Source organism: Electrophorus electricus, chromosome 8 (genome assembly GCF_013358815.1).
Source record: "Electrophorus electricus isolate fEleEle1 chromosome 8, fEleEle1.pri, whole genome shotgun sequence".
Lineage (NCBI taxonomy): Eukaryota > Metazoa > Chordata > Actinopteri > Gymnotiformes > Gymnotidae > Electrophorus > Electrophorus electricus.
In genome coordinates, this window is record NC_049542.1 from 18,898,839 (window position 1) to 18,912,589 (window position 13,751).

General features: G+C 37.0%; 1 protein-coding gene across 1 annotated transcript; it reads left to right on the plus strand.

The window, feature by feature from the left end:
- Positions 1-10,496: 10,496 nt before the first annotated feature.
- On the plus strand, positions 10,497-13,289 carry sem1 (SEM1 26S proteasome complex subunit). The gene is made up of 3 exons (XM_027012049.2): positions 10,497-10,655; positions 11,241-11,334; positions 13,019-13,289. The coding sequence occupies exons 1-3, from the start codon at positions 10,580-10,582 to the stop codon at positions 13,059-13,061; spliced, it is 213 nt and encodes a 70-aa protein (XP_026867850.1). The 5' UTR covers positions 10,497-10,579; the 3' UTR covers positions 13,062-13,289.
- The last annotated feature ends 462 nt before the right edge of the window (positions 13,290-13,751 follow it).

The window sequence follows — 13,751 nt, forward strand, 5'->3', positions numbered from 1 at the left end:
TGGAGACAGCCAGGAGAAAATTATATGCATGGACCCAAGCCTGGCGAAAACAGAGCCAGGTCAGGGGTGTCTGCATTTCACTGCCGCACATGGGGGATCATGCAGTCAGAGAACTGCGCTGTCTCACACTCAGAGGAAGGGGCAAAGGGGAGTAGTCAGAAGGGGGACGCTGTGGTAAACAATGAAAGTGCTTCATGGACAGCAATCTAGCAGGCCTCGGGCAAGTAAGACATCAGCACGTCAACAGGCCAGACAGAAGAGGCTGCACGGCCATTATCTCTAAATAACTACGGCCTTCTCAGAGCACACAGGGCTTTTACAAGTGCTAATAAAGATAATTAGTATAAAAACTTGTAAACGGGTAAAAGCTATTAGAAGACTTAATTTTTTTGAAGGATCATTTGTTACTCATATACAACAAATACCAAATGACAACTTGAGTTGGCTAGTTTGGCATTTTGCTTGATAGATGATTGTATTTATTACATGCATAGTTTTATGCAATGCAGTTTTTAAGATTTATTTAAAAATGAAAAGACATAAGTCATTACGGCTAAGACATAAGTCATTATGGCTGTGATTGTTTAGGTTCCTGCACTAGGTAGTGCCCAGACTTTTAAACAGTATGTCATTCAGTGCTGTCAAACATAAGCACACTGGTGAAGCCCAACATCATATTTAAAATGTAGTAACCCTCTGTTTCATTCTAGTGTACACACTCGGTTGGGTTTTATTTAATTATACAGATTGCCAGCCTCTTAACATGGCTTTTCATGTAGTGTACGGTTTGACTTCTGACTCTTCTGAAAAATGCCCATTATCTTGGATGTTAGATTGCCACGTAATGGACAAGCACAAGCATTTAACTGCAGGGTCAGTACAAAGTTTAATAATTGCAAACTCTTTAAAGTCTCTTGAACAGAGTTGAAAGCCTGTGAAATACCTGCACACTACAATATGAGTGGTCATTTTTGGCTTCCAAAATGATCGTCTATATAATGGGCTGACAAATATCATGTGGGTATGTGCTTTTTTAACTAATTGCTCTCTCTCTCTCTCTCTCTCTCTCTCTCTCTCTCTCTCTCTCTCTCTCTCTCTCTCTCTCTCTCTCTCTCTCTTACCCTCTCAATCTCATAACATTATAACAGTAGTTTCATTTTAATGCCATTTTGCAATGTTGATTCATGATGTATCATGCAAAATACAAGCGCATGGGTTCAAGCAAAAATAATATTGTATATGCCAATGCCTAAATGTACAATGATTAGTTTATAAATATTATTAGGTTATATTGACTTTGATGGGGTGGATGAGTAAACCTAAGAATAGTTCTGGCTGAGCAATACCTTCATAGGGTTCTCTGCAGTCTGAATCAGGTCAACAAAGCAATAAATAAAGGTTAGTGTGCTGCCCTTGCACTTTATTTAGTCATATGTTCCTTAGATGTGTTTAAGACCTGCCATGGTTTTGTACCACACAGTTGTTATAACTAATAAGATATACTTGCTGGCTTGAGTTAATTAGCAAATAAATGTGATTGGCACAAAAATCAGGTCAGAACTTTTACTTTCTGAACCTGAACTTTCTGCCTCTGGTTCCTTGAATAAGACAAATGTTTTAAGAACCTTTAGTGTCAAATGTAATCTACATTATGAAAAGAATGTAAATGGTTCTTTACTGAATCCTTGTGCTATGTCACTACTGTTATCTGAAGAGTTGCTCTGTTTAGTAAGGCTCTACTTACTGTTTTGTTTTTTTTCCTTTTTGTGTATTTTAGACAAACTATTGTGAAGTTCAGGTTTACAATAAAATCGATGCAGTCACAGTGAGCTGTATGATCAAAGAGTTTATGCATACAATCATCATCTATTAAGCAGCTATGAGACCTTATTGTTCTGTCCAGATGTGGAAGCCAGCTTTGGAGGCCAAGTGTAAGACTTTGACCTCTTACTGACACTGAAGTTGCCATCTTGACCCCTAGCATGCTTCACTACGTAGGTCTAACGAAGGGATTACTCAGACATCGGAAAGACGCTGACGTGATGCAGCCTGCACCTTGCAGCTGGCACTTCATCCCATACACTGTTGCATTCTGGGAACCCGCCATCTGTCTCCCTCTTCCCCTGCTATCTACAGCCTTAATCTAAAGACCAGTTATTATGATTCCTGTACTTGGCGTATCTGAGGCCGATTTAGAACATCAACACCATCAATCATGAAGCAGAGAGGCCAAGCGTCTGGCTGAACCTTGCTGTCCTGCAGGCGTATTTGTCATGCGGGACACGTCCTCTTTGCATGTAACACTTGTTCACTCCGAGGACAATTTCCCCTCTCTGTAGACACCCTGCACATTTTTTCCCAAACACTGTCCTTAAAACTCTATACTTTGCCTACCTTTTCACAACCACAGGACAGAGGTCTCGTCTCAACAGATTTGTCAGGGGGATCTCAGGTTTAAACCTAAGCCTAAATCATTCCAAGAAGAGGAAGAAGAAAAGGAGGAAGAAGCACAACAGCAATAATAGCAACAACAACATCAAAGACAACAGTGAGGTGAACAACAAAAAGGACAAGATGTGCATATTTTTTATGCATTAATAAATCACTTTCTCCTGTTGATGACATAGCTTGCTATGTCTTAAACAATGGCAGCAAATAAAACCCTCCAGCAAACAAATAAACAAGCATTCCACAAAAGGGCTATGAGTCATTATCCAGTAAAACAGAGTCTGGGGTGGCTGGCATACACACATGAAACAGCACATGAGAGTATCCGAGTATGCCTCAGGGGGAAAAACCAAAAACCAACATTTTCTCAAATTCTGGAGTTTAGAAGACAATTAGGTATACTCTCTAAATAATGTGTCTTGTCATAAATTGCATATGATATAGTGTCCTTATGTATTTTCAGCAAATTGCATTTCTTACATTTGATATGAAAAAATTAGTGATAAGCCGGTAATTTTTCCCCATTCATTTTTAGTTTTAATTAATATAAATGTCAGTGCATTGCTACAATCCCTGAGATGTACAAGTACTTACTGAATAAATAATTAATACTTGGTCATTTCAGTTATTTATTCATTGAGGAATAAATACTTTGTTAAATATTCATGTTTCAGTGACACTTAATTGAACAAAAGATTCAACTGCTTTGCATATCTATCACTGCACTTGTGAGAAGATGGTGGTGGCACTGGCACAGAGCCATTGCCATGTGTATCAGTAAATGATACCACATGTAATTATCCACACACATCTCCCATTACTGCACAATATCTGGCATAACAGAGTAGAGTATGAAGAGTAATAGCTTTTCTGGATGTGAATTCACTACATAAGACTAGATGCTGTAATGATAGCCTCTGATTTTATAAACCCAGGGAAAATTCTCTTTCTACCCCACTCAACTGTAGATGCCCTTGAGCAGACTGATATTGCCTTGAGGCGAGATAAAGTCTTTTTCATGTCATGCTGCTGAAAACAAGGACCATATACCAGTTTCCCTTCTGTGTTCTATGAATGAGCACATTCTGGCAGTTAAATAATTTTGGCTAATGGCTATGAAAGAGCAAGCCATAAAAAAAGAAAGATTAAACTGGTACAGGTGAAATGTCCATAGCTTTTGAAAAGGTAAATCTGAATAACTGGAATTTCAACATCACTGTTCAATAACGCACATATTATAATATACTTCTAAAAACTCTTCTGGATTTAGTTTTGTCCTTGAGATACTAGGGAATACATTTTCTTTGTCATGTAGAAGCATGACACAAAGATTCACAAAGATTATGTAAACAATGATTAAAAAGGGATCTATCATCACTAAAGGGATCTATCATCATTAAAGGAATCTATCATCACTAAAGAGATCTGTCAACACTAAAGGATCTATAATCACTAAAGGGATCTATCATTGCTAAAGAGAGCTACCATTGCTAAAGAGATCTATTATCACTAAAGAGATCTATTAACAATAAATGATCTCTCATCAATAAAGGGATCTATCATCATGAAAGAGCACTATTAACACAAAAGGATCTATTATCACTAAAGAGATCTATCATCACTAAAGAGATCTATTATCACTAAAGAGATGTGTATGCACCTGATGTAGGAATTTTCTGTCATATCAAGTGAATTTTTAAAAGTTGTACTTGGAAATTACAGAACTCCCATAGTTTACTATAACATCTAAATCTAATTGTCATCATTGCATTCAAAAGAAGGTTTAAATTGTTACAAAATTCTACAACTACAGAGGAACCTTTAAATGTTTTAAGAGTGCACTAGGATCAAATAGCATTGTTATTTTAAATGTTCAGATTGGTTTTGCAACACATAGCAAATACCCCAATGATCTGAATTGCTGTAGAGACAGGTGAAGCAAGAGAATATCAACCATCACAGAGTTACATCAGCATAGAGTATTATTATATTATTGGATCTGATAAAAGCAATTGACCATGGCATGTTTTTCTTGATTGATTTGTCTATCCAATATGTTCTATTTCATAGCTTATGTGAGAACTCACCTAATATTGTCTCAGCATAGATTTTTAAAAAATTATGAAGATAATAGCATATGGTTAATTATGCCAAAATAGTTTTTAAAATGACTTTAGTTTCAATATTAATTTAAAAACCACGAAAAGGCATATGGCAATAAAATAGCTTGCATGTATATTTACTATACATGCACTCAGCAAAGATTAAAACATTACTTGTACTACTGATAACTCACTTGTCTCATAAACAATATTTCAGCTTTGCAAATCACAGCTTTTGCAAATTTTTACCTACTGAAACTGCAGCATTTTGAATGATATTATAAATATTGTGTTTTTAGGAAAAATGCAAAAGGCAGATATAGCAAATGAATATGACTGAAGCTATTCATTATCTTTAGAAAACATTTATTTCTGTATTAGATTCCACATCCCTTTTCAGTGTGACAGGCTTAAGAGAATGTTTGATATTGTATTCATCTCACATAGAGATGTCACCTAAAACTCACCATTTAATTTATTTGTCAGTATTACACATTATGGAGCAACGAAATTAAACATTATTAAAGTTGTGTATGTCGCATATTATTTTTAGATATGGAAAAATAAAACACAATAATTTGTCCTTATCTACAAAGGTGATGTATTGGTCACAAATCAAAGAGATGGTAATGGAATTCAGTTACTTTGGCAAGAATAAGGTGTGTTTTGAGAGGAGGTGGAATAAAAACCCCTAAATTGGACCCTTGGCATTCACTAGTCTTTGAAAAGTCTTAATGACAAATCACCACTTTCCCTTTCACCACCTAGCGTTTCATCTGCAGTCTCCCCATGGTGCTCTGGTCTCTATAAATGCTTGTCATTGGTCAAGTGTCTCCAACCTTAGCCTTTGGCTATACCTTAGAAAATTATTCTTGGTTTCTTGGCCTAATGTTCTTGCACAAGTGGGGCTTTCTGTGTTCATTTCAATAATCCAGACAAACCTCTTTCCTATGGCTGACAAAAAATCTGAGCTGTACTGTAGCACTCTGTGGTGTTGAAGGAAATGGCATGGTGTCTAAGAAACAGACTGGCAATCATAGACTCTTTAAAACATTTTGGCCATCGTATATAAAATGAAAATTTACAAGAAGCAGCAGGGTTAATTTTTATATATATATATATATATGAGTCAAAAAAAATCCTTCCCATACACTGCTCATTCGGGTATCTGAAATACAGCAGAGTTCTAGGTATGAATGGTTTTAATCAGACTGTATACAGATGCACAGTGTGTTACAGCAGGATGAATTCATCGATGTAGAAAATATGAGATTTAGTGAGGTGGAAAAACAATTATTGAACAGCAATAAACTTGGGGAAGTTTCATACTCACTCCTATACATCATTATCCTCCTACAGTTAGTAGAGCTAAGAGCATGTAAATGCAGTAGATGAAGCAGTCCTTCCTGAGGTCATTAAAATGACCTTTAAAAGCTGATAGTAGACATTATAGACAGTAGCACATTATTGGTGATCCAGTTCCAAATAAAAAATCAAACTGTCTGCTGAGAAGTCAAAGGCACAAAGACAAATGGGTGGCACTGAGGTAGGTTTCCATAAAATAATAACAATTACAGCTCTAAACAACCGACCAAGCTGTACAAACATGGGACATCCAACCTAAGAGGGGAAGAGAGGACATTGTGTCCAGGGGTAAATTCACAGCCCATACACCAAGCATCCACCCATGACCAATTGGGCTTCTCTGATCGAGCAGACACATACCCAGATGACCACTGCCTATGTTGTGCTCTAGTCTTGTTGGTCTAACTACTTAATAAGTGGCTGTTAGAGGTTTTCCTGGACAAAGTCCAGAGCTGAAGGGGCCTCAATGCAGCTAATCCCAAAAGAGGACAGCTTCATTTATCAATCTGCCCAATCACAGGCATTTCCGGACCTGCGGCCACATGGCATGTATTTTTTGTTTAAATTTTGCAATATAGCAGACACCTGAAACAAAGGCGTTCAAACCTGTGAGATAAACGTGTGAGATACCCAGGTTAAAGACCTGATCAGAGCCTGTCTTCCAATAAAAGCATGGAAACCTAAATGCACAGCTTTCATTTATGTTATAGTAGTCATCAGGCTTGCAGTACAGAGTTTTATGTGATCAAGCATAATAGACATTTTCCCCTTCTTCTACAATATCCCTCTGTGTGCAGTAAAGATCATTATATCCTTAAGAATGTTGTTTCATTTCCAATCCCCTTTATAGATGACAGATGAGGAGCGAGTAGGTATTAGAGTGGAACACTTTATCACTTACTCTGTAAGCCCCTTGATGAGGGACATTCACTTGAGAATGTCATTCCAACATAGAGAGAGAGTTGGGTGGGGTGGGGTGGGGTGGGGGGAGGGGGGTGAGAGAGGGGGAGAGTGAGGGGAGAAGTGAAAGAGAGAGGGAGAGAGACCAGAAAGGGAGAGAGACTGACTCAAAGACCTGCAGTGTAAGACTCCTACAATGCACCATTGTGGTAACTAAGTCAAGAGCTAGAAAATTTTTAATACTCAGTGATTTAAGACAATCATTTATATAATTTATTTGCCATTCATAATATAGTATATCATCATTCTATACCATGACAATTTTATGTAAATTTGCCATGATATACTGATGAGGTATTACTCATAAGAAAAACGGGATGCACTGATTTTGTTGTAATTCATTGTAATGATTGTGAAATTTTTAAGATAATCTATTGCAAAGTAAAATGAACATCATTGTCAAAACTCCCATAAGTGTGTTTATGACATTTTGTAACAAATGGTTATTTTTGCATAAAAATACAAATATAATAGTCTAAGTGAAAATACATAATTTTTTAACCCAGTCAATGCCCTGTGTGTTATTACAATCTAAGGTTTGCATACTATGCTTTAAAAACCATTAATCCTGTTGTTATTTTGTCATGATTATTTCATATAAATCAAACATAAAATGAGCAGTTACATGCTCATAGCCATGAGGTATTTTTTGAATAATGACTAATGGATTTAAAACAAAGCCATAAATATGTGGTCAAACAAATCAGTTACTTTCACCTTATCTCCAGTGTCGTTGTGCTATTTGTTATATCATTACTGATTGAAATTATTTATGTGAAGTATTGGAAAAACTTGCATAATGCATAATTCTAAGGTTAACTCTTACTGTTGTCGGACAGCAAAACAGTAAGTTACTCTATATTCCCAGATAACAGGAACACATGCATAAATGCTGAACACATGCATAAACTGAAAGCAACAGACCATCTTTCTTCTTGTTTTTACAGAACACAATGTTGATTATAAATAACAGGATGGCATTGATGGGCAGGACAGCTAAATACCAGCTGGGTGTTCAAATTAGTCACTGTTCACCACAGTGTTTTGAAATAATTCTCTACTGTTGCAACTTGAGATCGCCAGGCCACATTTAATTTCTCTCTTGCTGATAGCATTTATCAGCAAAATCCTGATAAAAACAAAAATGCAACTTAAGCCTGAGAATAGTTAAGCCGCAGAGGTGAACAGGATTACTGAGACCAGTAGGACAGGCATTAGATTGTATGGTCATAAAGAGCCATTAGCCTGTTGGCAAACTGTACCTCAAGCTCCAGATGACAGGGCTTTTCAAGACAGACAGAAGAAAAAAAATATGAAACTAAAATTCCTTATGACAGAGAATTGAATTACTTGGTTATAGGAAAAGATTTGGGGTGGGGAGAATAAAGTTATTTAATGTGTATGTTTTTTCATATGTGTAGTGACTTTGCTTGATTATCACAACTGATTGTAAATGGACAGCTCTGTACCTATAGTGCATATGGTTTTTCTAAACAAAAATGTACACCACACGAGACCGAGTAGCCTTAGAGTAGCTGCGTAAAACAACAAAAGCTTCTGAACATCAGTGTTCTCTCAGAAAATACATCATGTCACCATAGTGGCTATTAGTAAGATCAGAGCTAGAGCAGTGGTGGCAGTTTCAGCAGTTCTTGATTGTGACTTTATGTCCCTGTAAAATTATAACAACTTGATCTCAATGTGCCACAGTTATGTTTTACAATACTATAGCAAAATCTTGACTTAATAGCCCCAAAAGCTTTGTTATGAACATACTTTGAAAGAAGAGTGTAGATGCTGTTTTTGCAGGGCTGTCTCGATTCTTATTCTCCTGTAAAGGCTGAATGAGAGAAGTGATTATCTAATCAAGGGCACTTGGACAGGTCGACAGCCCCATGTTCTGGTGTGTTGTCACTTTCCCTGGCAGAGAGGGAGCCTTATCACTAATCTGAGGTAGGGATCAGCCAGATGGGAGCTGGAAGCGATGATGGCTCTGCTCACCTACCCTCCCTCAGTCTCACAAATGAGTACTGCCCCTCACCCCCTACCCTGCACCCTCTCATACCCTGCTCGCTCGTCCTAGCACCCCTCAGGCCAAATTGTGATCTCTGCCCTGATAAACCTCCGTGGAAGCGAGACTGCCAGACTGGCCGGGCTAGGTCGGAGCCTCTGTGAGGAGTCAGAGCAATACTGTCCTGGAGGGGGCTCATGAAAGGCATTCTCACATGTGAAGAAAGGCTGGGAGACTGTCTGGCCAGTCCTGCTGTCTGCCCCCCTCCCCACCCCCGGAGACTCCAGGCGCCACAGTGTAACTGCAGCCTCAGGTATGCTCAGTAGACACTGAGAGAGATTCCCGAGCCTATACCTTTAGAGTATGTTGGATTCGTCTGCTCTTGTCAACTGTATGCAATTAATATGTTTAGTCATCTTGCCCAGCTTTATTATTTTTTTTAAAAAGGCTTCCCATATGCATGTTCCTTATGAATATACATGCTTTCTCTTGAATAAACTTGCTTCATTTAGCTGTTTTTGACACATTCATCTGTTTAAACCAATGCCCCAACACTGTCTTTTTCAGTGTAGTCTGAATGTTTTATGTAAGTTCTTAAGATGATTACAAAATAATTCGAGAATAAAATAAGTGAGTAGGATCTTCGTTGAGGTTTTCACCATCTGTCAGCAAATGAGAGCCACAGGGCAATTTTCATTGTGGTGCATGTGGTTTTGTGGTGTATATGCTGTCATTTATCTAGACTGCAATACACAGGCTTACCCACCAGTGGCTGTCATTTCATTACTTGAACACACCACTTGGATCACAATGGAATTTCTACTTTACTGAAAAATATGCAACCACCAAGGTGTTTTTTATTTAAATAAATAGTAATAGTATGCAAAATTTCACCACCAAACTAAAAAAGTCTTTTTTCTTTGTATATTTGTTCTACTTAACAGTGCTAAATGCTTTAAAATGATTTAGACATTGCCAAATTAATGTTTTTCTTAAAACCACTTGTCCACCAAGTAATTAGAAGAGAGTAAGTTAAGTGCCAACTGTATTCTCAGCTTGCTAGTTCCAGAGGGGCTTCATGAAGGTTATAAATGCTGAGCTATTATGCTTTAAAAAGGTACCCTTTGCAACCATCTGCAGGGTTTTTACAGGTTGTCTAACTGGATATAAAACTGACCACGTGCATTTCTACATATGCTGAAAACCATCACAATCTAAAGAACACATTTTTACTCATCCAGTCATTTACATTTTGGGAAATTCAAACTTCGAGATCAGCTAAATTAAATGTATTTCAGTCATATCAGTGATGTCTAAAGATGTTTTCTGGACAGAGAATTGCAAAGCATAATTATGTACCTAGGCTACCAATGCAGCTAAGAAAAAAATTGTTTTATCGTTTAACATTATTGCATCTATAAATTACAATACATATACAAGACAAATGACACATTTAAAAAGCGAAAACTGCTGTAAAATAAGAATACTGACTTTTCAATTACTTTTCAACTACTGACTCAGATATTTAGTTACTTCTGCCCTTGGTAGCTAGCGAATACCAATTTCATGAATTCTGTAGTCTAAACCGGTTGTGCATTCTGTACATGCGCAGAAGAAACTGGGCTCAACCACAGCTAGCTAGCTACTCAACTCGCATTGATTCTTTGAAGTCCACAGCAAAGAGCAAGTTGTAATGTCGGATAAGAAACAAACCGTCGATTTGGGGTTGCTGGAGGAAGACGATGAATTTGAGGAATTTCCAGCCGAAGGTATATGTATTTCACTTACATGTTAGCATTTGTTCTTTGCCACTAAATACATTTTCCTCTATGGTCAGACAGAGTGACTCAGCTAGCTAATCTATTGCACCGAGGATGATTTACTAGCTAGCGAGCTAGCTAGTATGTTAAAGTGTTGTCCTCGTTAGCTAGCTATCTAACTAAATTAACGCGAATCTTTTACAGCGTCTAACACAATAGCAATTGATTGTACTCTACTGGGTTAGCTGCACTAGTAAATACATTTCACAATCGTCTACATTTCAGTAACCAAAGTGTACCCAACTGGTCCATGTGTAACCAGTTAGCCAATGTTGGCTAACTATCGACTTAGCTAGCTAGCTAGCCTAGCTTCCATACGTGGCTACCCACGCAACATTAGCTAATTATGTCCTAGCTAGACAGACATGTACAAAGACGCTAAACTAGTAGCTAACCAGCTAGCTTTGTTCGTAGAGTATATCTAATTCTGTGATGTAGCTAGTTAGCTTTCGAATATACACATTATTTTGAAAACGACAGTTTGTCAGGTTTCAATATTTCCCAACTGAGATGTTTGTGTTGTGTGATTCTCAGACTGGACAGGTCTGGACGAAGATGAGGATGCTCATGTGTGGGAAGATAACTGGGACGATGACAACGTAGAAGATGACTTTTCCAACCAACTGAGGTACTTGCCTTCCTCTAGCAAGCCCCTCTTTTGAGTTTTATTTGCTTTGTCCAGCCACATATTGGCATTGTAATGCCTATGCATTATGCCATATCAATGTGTTAAACATTTTAAAATATAAACTTCTTTTGCATACATATTTAGTAAAAATCATTCCTTTGCTTTTTGCAGTGTTTGCCGACTCTTGATATGACTGAGAATTGAGTATTCTCTGCAATAGCGAAGTTTAGTGACTGCAAATGTTAGTGTACATCCAAGATTTTGAAACAAGCTGCATGTATTTTTAGACTGATACCTACACTACCTAACCAACTGACAGAAAATGCTGCCATTGTAGAGTACTTTTTAAAAAATATTTCTTTTAATGAAATAGAGAATATGTACAGATTCTGTCAATCCTTAAAAGTGGCAGTTTGTTTACTGGGGAATATTGGCGGTATTGCTGGATGCTGTACAGATGTGGCTATGTCTAGACTTATGTCAAACTTTAAAACTGTATATGGATTGGGAAGTACTATAGATATTTATTAGCTAGCTAGCTGTCTTCTTATGTAGGCAGTACTCACATTGTGGTTAGCAGTAAGGACACCAGTAAACATCTTGTTGTCTGTGAAGAGTGATTGTTAATTGCTCCCATTAATCACATATGTAGGTAAGCAGTTATGTTTGGATTACATTCTGAACTGAATACGTTTGTTTGCAGTTTAGACTGTGTACTTTGCAGTTTAGGTTGTAATATCCTTTCTTGTTGTGTTGGGATATTTGTGACAATGTTAATGGTGTTAAGAATTACTGTAATTACTATTACAGTATTATGTCTTGCCCCCAAAATCAATTTTTGCTGCTCAAGACTTCGATGTTCATGAGCTACCATAAACAAGTGAGCAAGCATTTATTAGCTAACTGGTTTTTCCAGTCACATTTTAATAATACAAGAGATTTCACATATGTGGCAGTCTTACTTCAGGAAAACCTACATTATAATTATCTGAATTCTCAAGGATAGCACTACCCATTACTGAAATACAGAAAAACAAAAGATCCAAAGGACTAAATCTTAACATTTCTTGTTGTCTGTGGTTATAACTAACAAAGGAAAAGTACAAAGTAGACTAATAATTTGGCACTCAGTGCAGCCAGCAAAAGATAGCAGGCCTCTAGGAACCAAGGAATTTTTTCTCAGCAGTAAAACACAGAAGGCCACTCCAACTACTTGCTTCTTTTGGAGAGTTCCAAATGTTTCAGATATCACTTCTGCAAAAAAATGGGCAGTGGATGGCAGTCTGTGAAACTAGACTTGCTGAGTTGTTTTGTGTGCAAGTTTTTCCACAAGTGAAATGGCTGTTTAGCTAAAGAAGCACAGGTAACTTGCATTTTGTTACATTGGTATCTGAAAAACAGCAGTTTTACCCAAATTTTTGAGGGAAAATAAGAGAAAAATCAATAGGAAACATGACATGTAAGGATGGCAATGAATTACAATGGGATTAGAACAGTTTGCTTTCAGTTAGAACAAAACTGGATTAATGTGCATACTGTACCATAGAAATGACAGTAAAGGTGATGTTTTCTTTTTTCTTTTAAATTCGATACATTTTCAAATGCATTTTTGTACTTTTAATGTTGGTGTTGTGTTCTATAAATAATCTTTTGACCCCTCCCCCAATTTTCTTTCTTTTGGCAGAGCTGAACTTGAAAAGCACGGATACAAGATGGAGACTTCATAGACTTTCATCTGAAGGTTTTCACACATTTGTACAATGTTCGTACAATATGTCAATTTACAAATGTGGTTTATCTTATTTCTTATGTAAGAAGTCTGGAATCCTGATGTTTGTTAGAACAGTGTGAGAAATGGAATGGAAGTATTGTCTTTTTTTTTTTTTTTACCTTGTTCTCTCATCCAACAGATTGAATGTTAATAGTTGTTGTATTAAAACACTTCTTTACTTTTCCTGTTTTAGTTTGATTCTTCTGATTTGCTTCTTTCAGCAGGTCAGCATATATTTCAAAAGCACCTGTAAATTCAAGTTTTAAATTCAAAATGGTTTTATTGTTTGTTTCTGGCTAAATTAACTTCGTCTTAAAATAGGCATTTAGTGCAATTCATGAACTGAAAGATGAAGTGTACTTGCAAAACGTTTCTCAGCTTTGTGCTTTTAATAACTTTGCTAACAGCCATTAAGGAAGGTTATTTCTCAAAGGTAGTTTCTATTGTTATGTATACCTTATACTGGTAGGGGTCTCAAATTGGTTACTTAATGTATTGCCCATTTTTGTGTCTTCATCCCCTCACTGAAGTTGTCAGGCACTTAAAAAATTATGCACGGGTGTGTGTTGATTTTTTAACATTTTTTATTTAACAGTGGTGGATTGAAATAATGACTTAATTACTTTCAACCACTACCCAAGATGTC